The sequence below is a fragment of the Notothenia rossii genome (assembly GCF_949606895.1).
Source record: "Notothenia rossii genome assembly, chromosome: 9".
Classification (NCBI taxonomy): domain Eukaryota; kingdom Metazoa; phylum Chordata; class Actinopteri; order Perciformes; family Nototheniidae; genus Notothenia; species Notothenia rossii.
In genome coordinates, this window is record NC_136907.1 from 51,292,945 (window position 1) to 51,311,114 (window position 18,170).

Consider the following 18,170-nt stretch of genomic DNA (forward strand, 5'->3'; position numbering starts at 1 on the left):
GACGCCCACAGCAACCGCCCCGGCGGCTGCAGGGGCTCCGTCCCACGTCTCCGCTCCCCCGCCACCCCAGAGACAGGGTCTCCCGGCGGCGAGTCAAATGGGAGTGAGGCTCCCCCGCTCCTGGTCGGCTCCGCGAGAGCCTCCGAGGAAGCGGAGCCGGTAATTAAGCCAGCTGCCACTAATCTGTTTGATTAAGTAGACAGCAGGGCTCCCTGCAGAAGCCTGCTCGTTGCATTCCTCTGTCCGAGATACGCCTCCTACACACGGTCATAACCCATGAGCGCTGTTATAACGCCTAGTGTGGACAGCACTGCACACACCTCCATTCATCCCCTGAGCGTGTACACGCTTCATGATGAGAGCCGGAGTGAAACGCAGCGTGTGGAGACTCCCTGGCGTGGCTTGTTGCCATGACGACCACAGAACATCTCGAGCATATGCGCCCGCTCTTAGAGTGTTTCTCAGAGTGGCAGCGCGTGTGTCTGATGGACAGATGGATGAGCAGGCTGATCAGCAGAGGATACGTCCTGCAGTTCACCTCTCCCCCCCCCCACAGTTCAATGGGATACAGGAAACACTCCTGTCCTCCCAGAAGCTATGTCTTGCGCTCCAATCCGAGCTGCTGGAACTCCTGTTGAAAGAGGATATTTCCAGGGTTCCTCAAAGGGAGGAAAATCAGGGGTTTTCACTCCCGTTATTTTTCTAATCCCGAAAAAGACTGGGGGAATGAGACATCCTCGATCTGTCAGTATTCCACATGCTGACGATCAAACAGGTGCTGCAATGTGTTCACCAGGACGACTGGTTCACTTCCACCTGAAGGATGCATACTTCCATGTACCCATCATCCCGAAACACAGGAAATTCCTGCGTTTTCCATTCAGGGAATATCAGACCAGACAATCGTCTGCCGTTCGGATATTTCCTGGCTCCTCGCATTTGTGTAGAGAAGGCTGGAGCCACTACACAGAGGAGGGATGAGAGTGTGTTTCCTCTGGACGACCTGCTATTTGCTGGCTCGCCCCAGGGAGGAAGTCGCTTTACAGACGGTACATCTCGTATCGCATCTGTCAAAGCCTGGGTTTCATAATAAATTGGAAGAAGAGCTGTCCTCTTCCCTCTCAGACAATCGTTTATCTGGGAGTGGAGTTAAACTCAGCCAGCATGAGAGCGCGACTCTCGCGGCAGCGAGGGGAAGAACTGACAGCTCTCCTCCGGCGTGTCACAACCCACACAGCCCTCTCCGTGATGCAGCTGCTCGGCGTTGGCGTCAGCTGGTCACGTGATGATCCCCCTGAGTCTCTTCCAACAGGGGGACACTCCAGAGGTGGTTCATTCGCTGCAGGAGCCTGCTGTTTTAACCTATTGGTTTATAAACTGCAGAACTCGCGGCATTCCTCTGTCCCAGATATGCCTCCTACACACGGTCATAATAACCACGAGCACCGTTATAATGCCTCGTCTGGACAGCATGCACACACCTCTCATCCCCTGGGCGTGTACGTGCCTCATGAGGAGAGACGGAGTGAAAGGCAGCGTGTGGAAACTCCCTCGCAGCCCTTTTGCCTCACGGGCAGCGGCGGCGATGGCGTGGCTCGTCACCATGAAAGACCATTAAGGCACTTCACAGAGAAGCCTCTCCCCCCAGCAGTTCCATGGGATACAAGAAACACTCCTGTCATCCCAGGAACAGTGTCTTGCGCGGTTTTTACCCCCGCTATTTTTCTAAATCTCCTCTGTCCTGTGCGCGCGCTGTCTTGCTAGTGGCGCGCACGGCTGCCTTGCGCCATTCTCAGCGCCTGTTTGTGCACTATAGAGAGACCTCGATCGGGCAACCTCTGTCTGCACAGCGGCTGTCACACAGGTTGTGTGAGGCTGTGTCACAGGCATGTCTCCTCTGGGGTGGAGCTCCCGGAGAACGTCAATGCGCACTCCACCAGAGGAATTTCCTCCTCCACGGCTTTGCACGGAGGAATGTGGAGTGGAAGATATTTGCACGGCTGCATCTTGGTCTTCCCCCTGTTCGTTTATTCAATTTTATTTGAGGGATGTCTCCCATTCCTCTCTGACACACCCTGTACTGGGTGTCCTGTCGGAGTGAGTGACGTCAGGGAGCCAGCTGTGTGCCTCTCTCTTGCCTCTCGGCACGCGGAGAGTGGCCCTTTTCCCCTCTTATAGGAGGGATGTTCCTTTTTCCTCTGACATACTTTGTACGGAGTGCCTGGTCAGAGTGAGTGACGTCAGGGATCCAGCTGTGCGCTCTCCTGCCTGTCTGCACGCAGAGAGCTGCTGTTCCCCCACTACGATCGCAGGACGAGGTGGAACTTTCGTCTCTACTTTCTCACAGCGGCCGGTATGTATTGTTCCCAGCCTTCACCCCGTCGGGAAGATAGGCATGTTTTGCTATGTTCCAGGTACGGTGATGAGCCATTACACATGGCACATCAGGCAGGGGGGTATTATTGAGCAGGTATGTCTGTGCTTCTAGTGCCGGGCGGACCCAGTGGGGCGCAGACTACATCATGCTTCGCCCTTAACCCAATAGCGATAGCCTTAGAGGGCGAAGCCATATACGAAATAGAACTGAGGTTACCTACTGTAACCCCAGCTTCTATGAGTAAATGGCGCAGCCCTCTAAGTGCGGGGCCCCACTGGCTCTACGAATAGCTGAAGAAAAGTTATGTTGTATGGGAGCAGATTGCCGGGCCACCTTCCTATTTATACCGGAAGGAGGCCCGAGGGTGGGGCCCACCTTGCGGGTGGGCGTGGACTACAAGTGTTTCAGTGCTGCGCGGGGGCGCAGGGGGATTACCCAATAGCGATAGCCTTAGAGAGCTGCGCCATTTACTCATAGAAGCTGGGGTTACAGTAGGTAACCTCAGTTTCCCTTTATAAATCACAACCGACTCGAAATGCGTTGCAGCTTTGGCGGGCTTCACGTAACGCCCATATTTGCCTATAAATAGTAAAAGAAACGCCCTTTCATTCATTCATTTTGACTGACTGCATGGAGAAGATCGCAGGAAATGACGACAGAACAGCTAAAAAAAACATCTCACACCACGTCAGATTTTGGTTATTTTGGGGAGGTCGAGATAAATCATATTGTTTGGTGGATGCAGTTCAAACCAGAGTAGCAGCATGGAGGTCGGATCCTCACCAAAATAAATAAATAAGTCGTCCGAAAAAGGTTAATGACAAAAAAAATACACATAGCCTTCCTCAGGCAGTGTGTTTGTACTGGGGACAGGAGACCCCCCCTTGATGAGAAACTGTAAGAAATGATCGGGGAATCCCTCCGGAGTGGAGTCATGACGACTGGATCTGAATTATGTTTTTGTATTTGGTGGTTTGTGTCCCAGCTGTCGATCAGCTGTGCGCAGCATCTCCACTGCAGCCTGTGCATCTCAAACCCCCCCCTCCGCAGCAACTCTATAGAGTGGCGAAGTCACGCCCACTTACTTCTGCATCATGGGACCTTATTCCGAAAAATAATACATTGAAGTCAATGGAGAGAGAAAACTTATCTTTTTATCCCGTTTGAATTGTGCCATGAATTACACATATGTTGTTTGTCAATCTTAGAAAAATCATTTCCATGTCAAAAAATTCAAAGTTTGTCTTAAAACTGTTGAAATATAAGACTATGAAAAATATGCAACTAGAAAGACTACAAATCCCATAGTCGCTAATGGTAAGTGCTGTCATAACTGATGTATTCCCTCCAGATAGCTACAAATACATTTACTTACTGTACTTACTTACTTTAACAAGATGCCTGTGTGCTTTGTACCAGGTTGTTATCATACCAGTAATAGTACCTCTTGCAAAATGATCTTTTAAATTGACAAACATCATATGTGTAGTTCATGGCACAATTCAAACGGGATCGAAAGCTATAAAGCTAATAAAGCTAATAAAGCTATTAGCTGTACAATTGACCACATATGGTGCTCTTAGTTTCCATACCTCCTGTGTCTTACGAGCGACTTATCAAGTCTTGGCAAATGGCATAAAACGCGATTAAACATGTATTAAACATAAAACCATGCTCGTATCTACAACCTATAGAAAAGCAAAACGGCGTCAGTTTAGACGTAATTCTGTCCTCCTGCTTACCGCATCATTTATGAGAAAACATTTCATAACATTAACACAACATATTCGAGGTGGTTTTAAATAACATATCCGTATTTATTTATTTCTCCCAGTTATGTTTTTGTGTGCACTGAGGAGTCTCAAACAGGCGTTTGTTAAATCATTTTAAGATTGGCTTTAATCAATGTTTGAAAATGAATTCTTCATATATGATAAATGAGAGGTATTATTTCCACATATTTCTCTCCATTCTTCCTTCTACCAACGGTGTCGCAGTTTCTCGTCTCTCCCGTGTTTGTGCTTAGTGCGTACGCATGGGTTAGAGTTTGGGTGGAGGACCGCACGTTTTCCCGTCAAGTTAGTATTTTATAAATCGCAAACATTGCGTAGAAACTGGCATACGCAATCTTTTGAGCGTATATCCCTTTATAAATGAGGCCCCAGAGCTGGGGGGTATACTACGAAGCAGGATTTTTCGCTTAGCCGGCTAACTTCAGGGAAAGCTCGGGGTTTCCGGTCCTACGAAGCTGGTTCTCTTTTTAGCAGGCTAGATCTCCATGGTAACTTATGCCGTGCGGCTAACCTGCCCCGGAGCAGGTTAGGTTGCAGGCTAAGAGCTCAACTCAGTGAAACCACTGCCTGCTGACCAATCAGAGCTCAGTGTGCAGAGTTTAAAGCGATCAAGTCATATTACAGGAGAAAGGAAATACTGCCGTTTCAGGAAAGACGGCCGGCAAAAATCACCGACTGTGTGAACGTGAACATTAATAGAATATCACCTCCCATCTTCAGAGCAATCTGACTAATATAACATTAGCGTTAAGAAAGCTTACTTAAATATCTGCCACAACACAAGTAACCGGATAAGAGTAACATTAAGTACAGTCCGCGGCATATCACATCATAATATATCATATATCTCCTTATCTGAGTCAGCTGAGCCGTATCTGTCCGTACAACACTCACAGTGTCACATACTGTATGCAGAAGTATTATTTTAAGCAACACTTTAAGTTGACGAAACACTCGAGACAAAGTCAATTAAAGTCAGATCCACTCGTGTCTTAGACGGGGCATTGATATCATAAACCTGTTAATGTATGCATTCAAACTATTTTTCTTTTACCAGCTGTATTCACCTTGCAGGTGCAACTATGTGGCTTTTATCCTGGATAAAGTGTTTAAGTCATGGATGTTTAAAGTTTAACTTCTTCATATGTCTAACATTATAGTTGACTTTTCATTCAGGAAGTATGACGCTGCACTGTCAGTATGCTTCTCCATGTTTGTGATTGGTCGAATGCTCCAAATACCACCCCTTTCATGTGAACGCGCACCTAACTAGATTGGACACGGCTGGCTTGAACGATCCACTTGATAACCGGCGTCGTAGTACCGTTTAGCGAGAGCGTGTATGTTTTGGATTAGGCCAACCGGCTAACTCAAACATATCCAGGTTAGGTTGAACCAGCTTCGTAGTATACCCCCCTGTAGTTATCAGTCTCTCAGTCTGACAGGAGAGGACTCTCCTCCACCTTGTTGTTGAAACAGCTCCTTATATCCGTTAGCGCAGCTAGCTAGCACCAGATGCTAACAACAACAATAGCCTACACTAGGGGTTTCACAACTACCAATATTTACTAGTCGACACATCTTTCAAGATAGTACTCGACTAGTCGACTAATCGTTACGTCATAATAAAGACACACAAAGAGAGGTGTACAACTGTATTTTATATTGGAACTCATACAGTAACATTAAACACTGCATTTTAATTTGTGTTACATGGCTGAGTAAATAACAAACAGTAACTGGACTCACCAAAATCGACAGCAAAAAACTCTTGTTTACATAAATGCCACCTAAATCCAGTGCGCAACACTTTATTCGCTGTCCTCCACGATAACGTCCACCTTTCCATATTTTTGGTTTGGTTTGAACACCAACGCATCGACATGTGAGGGAAGGTGGCTTGACCGCTTTTGGGTGACAGTGTTGCCTGCCAGGGAAAAACCCTCTCACTCGGGGTGCTTGTGGCTGGAATAGCCAGGTAGCTCCTCGAAAGCGGGGGAAGCGGTGCACGTTTTCTGCCCACCACTCCAGTGGATTATCCATTGTGGGGATATGCGGTGGCCGCTGGCAGTAATCCCGTAGCTCATCATCCGCATCACTGTTGACCCGTGTTTTCTTGCTGTTCGTTTGCCTCTGTTCAGTGCTGACGCCGGTCCGTTGCTCACTGGTGCTAGCATTACTGCTAGTGCTAGCTGTCGGCAGCGGGTGTCTCATCTTCAGATGGTTGCGCATAGCAGATGCATTTGTATTGTACTTCAGTACAGCTGTACACAACTGACACTTCACTGTGGAGTTGGTTACATCTTCGTTGAAGTACTGCCATACATAAGAATGTCAGACGTGTTTTGGAGCATTTTGCAGCACCTCGTTTACCTCAATTTTTTTCACGACTAGTCGACTAGGGCCTACAGTGCCGACTAGTGGTAAAGGTAGTCGACTAGTCGACTAGTCGATTAGTTGGTGAAACCCCTAGCCTACACGTAACCGGTGCGCGCGCTTTCTCTCTCTCGCTCGCGCCACACATACACACACACCCTCCCGAGCTTGAATGACACACAGAGACCAATCGAGGGCATTAGTGTATGGTCTGTATGAAAGTGGCCATGTCGGCAGGCCACATCAAATCATGTAGACGGCCAGTAACCCTCAGTGAAGCAGAGTCAGACCCACATTTGCGCAGCGTTGCGTTCACAATACATACATAAAAAAAATCCTCAGGCCAGCAAGCCACATAGCAGGCCAGGCCATCGGGAAACCTCCCGATGCTCCTGATGGCCAGTCCGGGCCTGCCAGAAGTCCCTAAATGACGTCATCGCCTCATTTGCATATCATGAAAAAAACGTTCCACCCCCTTCAAGGATCGAAACTTGAAACCACCAGAGTAAATCCAGACGACAGTCGATCAGAAATGATCGCCCCCCCCCCCCCCCCCCTCCTCTCCCACCATCCAACTAACAACAACGTCAAGCCTTTGGGCTCTGAAAAGACGGTGCGGGCCGAGGACAAATACACATTATTAACGAGTTAACTTGACAGCCCTAATATGTGTGTATTCTCTATGAAGTTGACATTGTTAATAACTCCTTTATTTTTTACACGCACATACTTTGGGGGTGAACTCAGTGGGATCTCTGACATTCCAAATTCAAATGTATTTGTCTTTGTCAGAAGTGTAGCCTGTGCATACATATACAGTCACATGAATAGTTTTGTGCTAGAGCAATGGGAGTTGATAAGGTCTATTCATTTTTCAGCGGTTTGGAATAGGGAGCAACACATAAAAACAATTTTCCACTAGTCTAATATGCACACATTATGTCTCCATTTGTCACATTCAGATGTGGTTCAAACTAATTAATGACACTGAAGCCCTCATTAAAAAGACTTTATTAAAAAAGGGTTTATTTTACTTTAGTATACATTTTACAACAGCAAGGCAACATATGAGCATAGATAAATTATATTAGATGGCAGCAAACTGAAAAAGCAGCAATCATATAATTTCATATTAGTATTCATATAAGATATGGATTTTCGGACTGAAAATTGATACATTTTAATTCATTATAAAGAGGAATATACTGTAAATCCCTCATTAAAAGCGTTCAGTGCTTTGCAGTCACCTTGGCTGCAGGCTTTCACTGCAAGGTAGACTGAAAGGTTTTTTGACAGTGCCAGGGATAAAATCTAGTCCATTTTAATTAGAAACGGTACAATTAGCCTGTTTACCATTTCAATTATGGACATACAGTTCTATTGCTGGTTTGGAAGACAAAGCAATTGAAGTGTAATGCTTCTGAAGAAGGAGAGGGGCCTCAGTGCGGCTTCCTGTACGGCTGACTGGGTACTGTCGGTAGCGTTGAGGCACTTCAGCTGAGATTCTGTCTCGAAACATCCCACTGCCTGTCATTCAAGTTTTGCAAGATTTAAAGTAACATACAATTCTTCAATAAAGGTTTAATCCACAAGCAGTATTTCGACCCCAAGGAAAGAAAATAGAGAGATTATTCCATATGTGCAAAGTGAATACTCGGTTCTGATCCGGCCAGAGGGTGAACATTATTTTAATTTGTCTGAAGTAATTGCCTCGTAACATTTCAAACGTATTCGTATGGCTGAACGGCTAGTGGTGTCATCTCTTGTACAGAGGGGTAGTATATTAATGGTTCGACATCTTTGGAAATACGGTAATTCACTTTCATGCCAAGATGATAAAACAGAGTGAGATGAGAAAATGTATACCTATTGTCTGTAGGATAGATAAAAACCGTCCACTAGCCGTCAGTTAGCTTAGCTTAGCCAGAAATGAGGGGATACAGCTAGCTTATCTTTCTTGAGTGTTGTTGTCCTCATTTTTGTGAAGTTGTCAGGTAACAAACAAAGACTCCGGGAAGTTTCGGTGTAATTCCCGCAACCCAAAATGTCCTTTTTTACTTATAATATACAACCCAGTCTCACTGCATTTCGTGTTATAGTGACGAAATTAAATTAATTTAATCTATTGATTTGTGCTCACCTACACGATTTTCGCATTTTTTCCGTGTCAAACAGAACGATTTTAAAAGCAATGTATTTCTATTGGTAATATGTTTTGTGCCTGCACCACATCTTTTTGTCCGGTTGGGTCTTACTCAATATCTTACCCTAAGCCTAACACTAGAACCGCCAACGGGTAAATTTTACCCGCAGCTGTTTTTTGATTGTATTTAACTTTTGTTCAATAACATATTAAAGTCTCCCAGTCCGTGACTTTTCCTGAAAGTGTGTTATGTAGCACCCTCTGCTGTTAACAATTGTCAATATGAAGTCAGATTGAAAAAATCGCCAAAAAAAATGCCATTTATACCTATTTCCGCCAGCGGGTAATATTTACCTCATAGAAAATGCAGCGTAAACATGACGTGTTGCTATAGCAACGCCTTTTGACTACTGCGGTTCCTTATAGATAGAGAGATATATTGAGAGAGATAGATAGATAGATATATTGATAGATGGATAGAGAGAGAGATAGACAGATAGATAGTTATAGATAGTGTAACATCTTGGAGAATACAAGATCTTGGATGACTGAGCTCACGTTGAGGACGTAATGCATGTGTGCGGGTTACGTGCCGGTTGAAGAAAGATGGAGACGCGGAATGAGAGAAGTAGTCCGCGTCATCTATTTATGTAGACAATTATATGTTCATAGAACAGAATATTACAGATATATCGATAGAGAGAGATAGAGAGATTTGTACCAAAACAAAACACAAGTCTAACATCAAGTATTTAAATCAGCACTCTTAGCGATATTTTAAACTTCATGCTATCTCCACAACCTATATCATATGAAAAGCTGAGAGTCCACAGATTCTATTGGTATAAGTTTTATCCCTGTGCGATCAAAACTCACTGTTCTGTATGATAAATAAAAGAACATTGTACCTTGAAAATCTATAGCGGGTACATTTTACCCGTTGGCGGTTTTAGGTATACAGCGAGCTCTGGCGGTTCTAGTGTTAAATTGTATAATGTCGGAGTTTTTTTGCCAAATAAATGGGGCAAAGAGCCTCAGAATACTGAATTCTGTATTTTTTTTTATATGTTTTTCCTTCTAATTTGTTATTATTAACATTGCTTTTAAAATCGTTCTATGTGACACGAAAAAAATGACGAAATTGTGTTGGTGAACACAAATCAATAGATTCATTTTGTGACTATAACACGAAATGCCATGAGACTGTGTTGTAATAAAAGCATGTTTTTAATTAAACAAAATATGCTTCCCACATTTAGCTTGAACTTATGTTCAAGCTAAATGCTAACCAAGTCAGTAGCTAGCTAGCTCTAGCTTGAGCTTGTTCCTCATTAGGGCCCTGCTCTTCCTCAGCTTCACCCTATCATTCAAATATGGTCACTTCTGGTCTCAGACAACCAAGACGGTGAAGGCTAAAATGCCAAACTCCGCAAACCAATGGGTTACGTCCCGGTGGCTACCCTCATTTAATTTATCCAGTCAATGAATAGATTAAACAGTAGAGCTATAACATGTTACGCCTAATGCTAGGTGTATTTTGCTAGAAATTTGTGCACATCCAGGCTAGCTATTTCCTTATGCTTCCAGTCTTTATGCTACGCTAAGCTAACCAGACGGCTGTAGCTGTATTCATCTTACATCCTTGAGAGTGGTAACAATATTCTCATCTATTTCTAGAAAAGAAAGCAAATAAGACACTCGATCTGCAGAAGCAAACCTGTGGCTAATTAGCACAGTGCGGTTAAACAATTATGATGCTACTCATCTGTTATTTAAAAATCTATTTCACAGAGTGAGGGACAACATTGAAATGCTATCTCTACCAGGCCAAAGGTTCATTTGTAGCCTCACCCCTGTCATTGAATACACAGGAGCGTGACCTTCTGCGAAACATGTTGGCCCCAGGCCCTTTCTTCCTGGTGAGACCCAAATAAATGTCAGAGTTGAGGAACCTGGGAAAGGAGTCCTTTTTCATCAGGCTGTAGATTTTTATCTGGGCTGCTTCAAAACAGCTCATTGTGGGCTTTGCCATGACCTTCTGAATGGCCACCTTGGTGTTGTAGTCGATGTTGACCTAAATTAAAGAAAAATGATTTAAAACACAATGAATGAAAACTCAACTACATTTATATCAAATAATACACCATATACAATGATGCACAGTTTAGTCATTTTTTTGTCATGATTTGGATAAGGTTTATAACAGTGCAGGCATTGCATGTAAGCATAGATGGAAAAGGAGACAAAGCCCCCTGGGCATAACCAGGGCAAATACACCCCTACATACATGAAGAACAGGAGCTTCAGCTCAACAGATACATCTTGTTGGTCATTTTGCATGTCTTTGCAGGCGTTTTGCACCTCTCTTTGGTTGTATTTTGTCTCTTTTTTTATTAGTGTGGATCTCTTTGTAGATGTTTTGCATGTCATTTTGGTCTGTTTGTGTTAAAATGCGGTCATTTTGTGTCTATTAGATTTGCTTGTTAGTTGTTTTTCGTCTTTCTGAATGTTTTACATGTCTTTTTGGATGTTTTCTGCTCTATTTAGTAATCTTTGTTTCTCGTGACTTCACAACAAGAAATGTTGGGCTCTGGCCAGGGGCCCTCGTCCTTGTTTGGCCCCTGGGCCTATGCCTAGTAAGCCCGTCCATTTATTAATCAGTATCTGTATGCATGTTGTTTTTCCTGAGAAATAAGTTCTCCCCGACCAGAATACAATAATTTATTTCCAAAGGGGAAATCAAATGCGCCAAAGCTAAAATATGGTTTTATTCATGACCCTGCTGTTTGGTGATAAAAGACACTGAGAGCTGATGAGGAGAGATTCTCAGTTTTGGCCGTCACTTAGCTTAATTCGGTTTAAGGCATTCACTGACAAACATCCGCTCCCCATGTGTTCATTATCTGATGCCTGATTTTGTGAATGAATTGTAGGTTTAAATACTGATAAGGACAATGTTGGCAAGACATTCTTTTTAAAATATAACAGCGATGAAGCTTTTTACACAGCAATACAAAATGTTTACCACAGCTCTCAAATATGAATGCATATCAAACTGCAACTCTCCCACCTTAAATATTGAAGGTTACATTCATTTACATTTGGATATCTCTGCAAATCACTCAAGCTGTGTCATGCTTTTAAGCTAGCACAGCTTGTTTCATATTTACACAGGCAATCATGTTAGAATGAAAGTGTGTGGGTGATGCTCTCTGCAGTTCTGCAGAGGACTATGGAAACCACAAACCAGACAGCACACTCTCAACGGTCAGATCCACTGCAGGTCATGAAAGCATATCGCATGTTGGTCGCAGCATCCCTGCATGGAACGGAAACCTTCGAAACTGCGACTGTGTCACACAGAAATAACCTGAGCTGCTTTGCACTACATGCATGACCTCAGCGAGCGGTTGCTCCTAACGATTGTTCGCAAAGGTCAAACCGCTGAAGGCTCATGACTATGCAATGCTTAAGAATTCACCCACTGTTATTTTCATATAATGACATATATATTTCAAACCTCCAACAGCATTCCAAAAGCCAAAGGCAAAGGTAATGCGTTGTAGAGCCTTTGCAGCTCAACATAATAGCCTATTATGCAGCATTACATCTACACAGTTTATGATTAATATAAATGCCATGCCGTACCTCTTTAGGCGCCTCCGATTCAATATAAACCATATAAATATATTTGGCTTTGGACAGCAGCTTGGTCTCAGAATCAATGGTCTTGTATTCTTCACAGGCCAACCAGAACTCTATGTTTTCCTCACTGAACTCTGTCCTGAGGAACTGAGAGAAGCTTTCCACCCCATCTGATGAAGAGAAACAAAGACAATGTTATTTACTATAAACACAATACAAAGACCCACTACTGTTCATCATAAAATTGATATTGTCAGTACCTTTGGGTAAACAAAGCTCACATTAGATTATCAGGATGTGTTAAGGACCACTGGTTGAATTTAAAGGGGCCCCATTATGCTTTTTGGCGGTTACCCTTTCCTGTAGCATGTTATATAGGCTTTTGTGCATGTAAATTGTCTGCAAAAGCAGGCTAAAATCCCAAAGTTTAGACTCCTTTGTTTACCTCCGTAACATAGTCACTAAAACTTGCGCTTCTAAAGGCTAAGGGACATCTCTAAGCGGTTGACCAAAACAGAGCCGGCCAGCTAAAAAATCCGAGCAGAATGGGCTCTGGTTTCAGACAGAGGGTGAACTGCAACAGGCAGTAAGAGAAAAATAAAGACCTCATGAACATTAAAGAACGTAAACATCTCACAGGCACACAATACAAATATGAATTCTGAATTATGTTTTACTTCATTACATTTGTCTGACTTTTGGCTTTGATTACATTTAGATAACATATCTCATATGTGTTGATATGGTTATGATATTTGTTCTATTTATTTGGGAAATTGTACGAAAAAAGAGCAGGGGTTTTACATGTAGGTATGATGTCAGGGTAGAAGGAGGGTCCAAAAACACCAGACCGCTCTGCGTGAGTGTGAAACCATAATTTATTTAGTTGACATGCAACTTCTGTACCTACAGTACGTAAAGCCCCCTCAGTAGCTATTTTAACCTAAACATTGACTTACTTGTCACGTAACTACGTGACTTAGTTATTTTAACCTAAAATACAGAAAAACCTAACCAAGTTGTTTCCTGTGGAGACAGAAGTTTATTTTGTAAAGACTGCATGTATGTAAGGAGTGGTAATTGAAAAATTACTTTTTGTAAGATATCATAATGTATGAATTCTGTATGAGGATACATTTGCTGAATATGGAGTGTAGATGGAGTTACAATTTGCAACCCTCATAAATCAAAAGCTTTTAGAAGAAACATATGCATTAATGTATCAGTAATATTAATTTTGAAACATCATATAAGAGGGAGTATTTTAGCGCACAATCAAAATTGTACCCTTTGTACTGCACACATATCAGAATACTTCTTCCACCTCTGTTCCTTCCTCTAAAAAGTCACTAAAAAGGGCCAACTGTAACAATAACTGAGCAATAACATAACCCTTCAATAGCATAATTATACTTATAGTATTATAAATCTTGAATGCTATCAATAAAACCATTCCAAAATGAGCACATTCAGTGGTTCACAGTGTTTCAAAGTGACACTACAATGCAACTTCTGTGCTTATGAGGAAGTTGCACAGTTTCTGTATTGCTATCTGTGCGGACAAACATTAAAAGATGTAGTGAAACTAGCACTTCTCACTCCATTAACTATTGATTGCCCCTAGCACTTCTTATCAGTTAACAATTCAAATGTAGCAAACAGTTTGAGGGCAGAAGACACCATTTTGTGCAACAATTTGCCTCAACGTACTAGTGAACCTTTGGGCATTAATCTGACCTGAGTGCTTCAGCAGTTCTTCAAAGGAGTCGCTCCATTGCAAAGCTGCCTCTGGTGAGATGCTGCAAGAAAATCAGAGATACGCTCAGCTCTTCCCTATTGATGCAGCAAGTAGTGTTGAGGTATGCTTTGACACGTCTACATGCCATGTTGCTACCAGTGTGCAATGAGTCATGGAGGGTACTGGAAACCGATGTTAAACATGAGTAATACTTGACAAACACAATATTTGATATAAATGCATTTTGCCTTACTTGTTGGGTGGCGTATTTGTCTTTTTATGGGGACTGACGTTTTCATGAGAGCCCGACTTGGTGAGAAAAAGGCTGAGTCGGCTCTTCCTCTCCTTGTCTTTCTGTCTGCGAATACAGGAGGAAATACATCAAGTTCCACAAACTGTCAGCCCCTTAAACTGTCGCAGTGTGAACCAAATCAGCAACTTATCAGAGAATAACTCCTCGCAGACACGTTGCTAAAGTGCCTTATAAGACGTGCCATAAATTACACAAAATGTCTTTGTGGTCCAATACAAATTGGAAGAAAAGTCTAGCTTGTAAGCGTGTTCATGGAGAGACTCATCATGGAGGACAGCTTTTGGAAGTCTATCATCCTTAAATGGTACCAACTGCACTCATTTCCAGGTACTATATAAAAACATTAGATCACGCAGTATTATGTTGCTTTTTAGTAAGAAGAGACCACAAAGAAACTTGCTATATCTCTACTCATGACAAAAGTTCACTTGTTTTTCTCCATTTACTAAAACAGACTATGAAATGAGTTCCTCTTAAAACAAGTAAACAATAGAAAACAGCTGAGTTTCACACACCAACCTGCTAAAATCGTCCTTCATCTTTGGTGCCTGCGAGTGTTGTGGACCAAACATTTTGAAATACGCTTCCTCCTTTGGGGCCATGTAGTTGAATTGAGGAAATAGAAAAAGAAGCGTCTCCATGCTGTTTTGTGTGTATCTGTTGTGCAAAGCGGCACACCACAAATAGCTCTCTGAATTTTTTAACCCATCACGCGGTGAACCATCTCGTCTTTTATAAAACCTGCTCGCATTTCATTTCCCATACCTTTTGCTCTACTTCCTGTAATGGTGTTACCACTTGCAGCTAACAGCTCCATCAGTGATACAGAAAAGCCCCTGGTTCCAACATTCTGTCAACTGTTTCCTTAGAAATTTGAAAAAGACAGCCGGCTCATCCATGGGTGTTTTTTTGCTGTTTTGTTTGTTTTTGCGTGAGGTTATATCTTATAATTATACAATAACACATTGTCCTCAAGTAATTATGATCTAATAACATATAAGGGCCCTAAAAACAACTACGGGATTTTGGTAGATTTTGTAATATTTGTACACTGTCACTATTACAATGGTTTCGGTTAATGTTGTTGATTTAATCATTTTGAGCTTTACTTTAATTGTGCGATCCCGGGCATTTTCTTTATTCAGCAATTCCACTTGCCCAACAAGCAAGGCTAGATACTGCAGAGATGTACCGAATGAAATGGTCTAAATAATAAAAATGTGCCTGTGCCGACTGTGGGCTCTGCTCTTTCCAGAACATCAGCGCCTTAATGAAGAAAGACAAATTCTCTGTGACACAGTGGAATGGGTACTAGATATATGTGATGTCTCCTTTATAGAAATACTAAAATCTGTCTTTAAAAATATCAGTGGAGGACCTTGACAATGTTTCTTTAGTATTCAAAACAAATGTAAAAATTGCTACAGGAGAATAATAATCATAGGTACTGGTTCAGTATGCAACTTGGAAACTCAAAACCTCCAGTGCACACTCACTGAGAATAAAGATCATCATACTGTTGATCATCATTTTATGGCTGTATTTGGTGTATTTGTAGACCAAAACAAATTGTCAGCATATTTTTTAGGGAAATTGACAATCATCACTGCCCAACTTTAATGTGGGCAAATAAAAAAACATCAATGGCCGCATTGTGGGTTAATCGTGAAATTATACAAATGCATGCAATACTACTTTACATCACATTTGGCTCATTCAACGTGAGCAGAAAAGGCAGAGGAGGAGAAATTGTTTTAGTTTTGGAGGTCATTTTTGAAATAAATCAGGACACTAAAAGCTAAATAGATTCCAAGCCCTGTTTATCCAGACAATGTGATATAATACCGAAAGATCCAGCAACGCAGGGTTCAGAATATTAAAAACTGTTTCAAAGCAAACGCTGTGAAATGTCAAAGACAAGCAATTTGACCATTGTGTTGCAGATTTTATGAGTCTAATTCATAAACTTTAAAGAGAAAAGAAGGGAGGGCTAGGTGGCTAGCTGTAGCTAGCTGCTAGCTAGCCACCAAAGACTTCACAAGCAGTTCAGTGGTCATAGACAGAGTACAGTAGGTTACAGTAAGTAAACAAAAATGTTGATGTATAGATGAGAGTAACACCTATGTCACTTCTGGGCGAAAATTACGGCCCCGCCCACTTTTGGGGGAAAACAACGCTGTAATTTGAATGGCGGCCAATACAAATTCTGAAGTTCTTGCCAATCCGATCCGATATTTTTGAAAACCATGGATTTTTGGATCTTCAAAGATGGCCAGTCAGGCAAACAATTACATGAAATCATTTGAAATCGACGATTGGGATCGATATATGGTTAAATTGAAATCAGTAGGCGAGGCGGAAAATAATTGTTTTATCATGCCAAAAAGCAGCTGTGTCGTTTGTTGCATCTCAAACATAAACAAAAAACCCAGAGTTACGTTTTTCTGTACTTCCTCTAAGAAAAAAGGACAGTAAAAGAGGAGCTATGTGGCTTCAGGCTTGATCGCCATTCAAATGTTTTCTCCCAAAAGTGGGCGGGGCCGTAATTCTCGCCCGGAAGTTAGGTAGATGTTACTCTCATCTATGGACATTGATCGCCTACTGCTATATTTAACCATATACCGAGCCCTATCGTTGATTTTTAATGATTTAATGTAATTGTTTGCATGTCTCACCATTGTAATCGGCCTCTTTGAAGATCCAAAAATCCACGGTTTTCTTACATTTCTGAAAATGACAGCTTTGTTTTCCCCAAAAAGTGGGCGGAGCCACTTTTGCCCGGAAGTGACGCATGTGTTACTCTCATGTATAAGCACCGCAACTTTTCATACACCTGTGTGACGTGGTTCAAACGTAATATAATAAACTTTATAGATAATAGAAAAGAAGGAAGGGCTTTGGAGGAAAAAATAGTAGAAAGTATTGAGCTCCTGGTAGGTTTAGACCTGTGCACGCTCCTAGCTAGCAGCTGGCTAACGCTACAGCCAGCTGCTAGCTAGACGGCACAGACTTAAAAAGCAGTTCAGCAGTCAGAGTAGAGCAAGTGGAACATTATATCAACTTTGTATTCACTTATCTGCAGACTAATTCAAAGCCTCTATTTTCTAACATGAAAAGCAATACCCATCGATTAAAAAAACATATTATGTGAAGCAAAGGCTCTTTGCCGTACAGCTATGAGCCAGTGGGCCTGATAAACTGAAGCTGCAGTGTCCTTTTCCCTTCAGGTACTCAGTGAAACTGAATTAAATAGCAGTCAGCTTCACTGTATGCCTTTGTCTATGTCAACATACCAAATAAGAGAACAAACAAAATCAATAGAATGACGTTCTCCCACCAGCTGGGTACAAATGATTAGAACTGTGAAATCATTTTCTAAATAATAATTTCATTTACATTTTATATTATGTTTCCTCCAACACCAAATCTTTTGTTTGGTACTCCATGCAGTGTTATCACATTGCATGGAGAACCAATGCATGTATTGCCAGAGAAGAGGTTAGAAAGCTGAAAGCAGTTAAGCTCAGGGATAAACAATTTATAGGAATTGTAACTGAACTAAGCATTAACTTTTGTCTGACACCAACAGTTACATTACGAGGAAATCACTTGGTATGGTAAACAGTTAATGTCATTTAATCTCATTGTGTTCCTGTAAAATGGCACCACATAACACAGCTGTTAGTAGCTTATGCAAATAATTCTTTATGAATGTGTTTTGGATGCTGCCTGGTAAAAGGAGAAGTGAGGGAGTTGAAACTGCTGACGGGTGAAGGGGGAAGGAG

At 42.2% G+C, this 18,170-nt stretch overlaps 2 protein-coding genes across 2 annotated transcripts in view; both read right to left on the bottom strand.

Moving 5' to 3' along the window:
* Positions 1-18,170, bottom strand: part of LOC307020598 (regulator of G-protein signaling 21-like) — an 86,993-nt gene that overhangs the window by 18,362 nt on the left and 50,461 nt on the right. The window lies entirely within an intron of this gene.
* rgs18 (regulator of G protein signaling 18) lies at positions 7,541-15,149 on the bottom strand. The gene is made up of 5 exons (XM_079652059.1): positions 14,905-15,149; positions 14,326-14,430; positions 14,072-14,133; positions 12,338-12,504; positions 7,541-10,763 (listed from the first exon to the last, which is right to left on the bottom strand). The coding sequence occupies exons 1-5, from the start codon at positions 15,024-15,026 to the stop codon at positions 10,509-10,511; spliced, it is 711 nt and encodes a 236-aa protein (XP_079508185.1). The 5' UTR covers positions 15,027-15,149; the 3' UTR covers positions 7,541-10,508.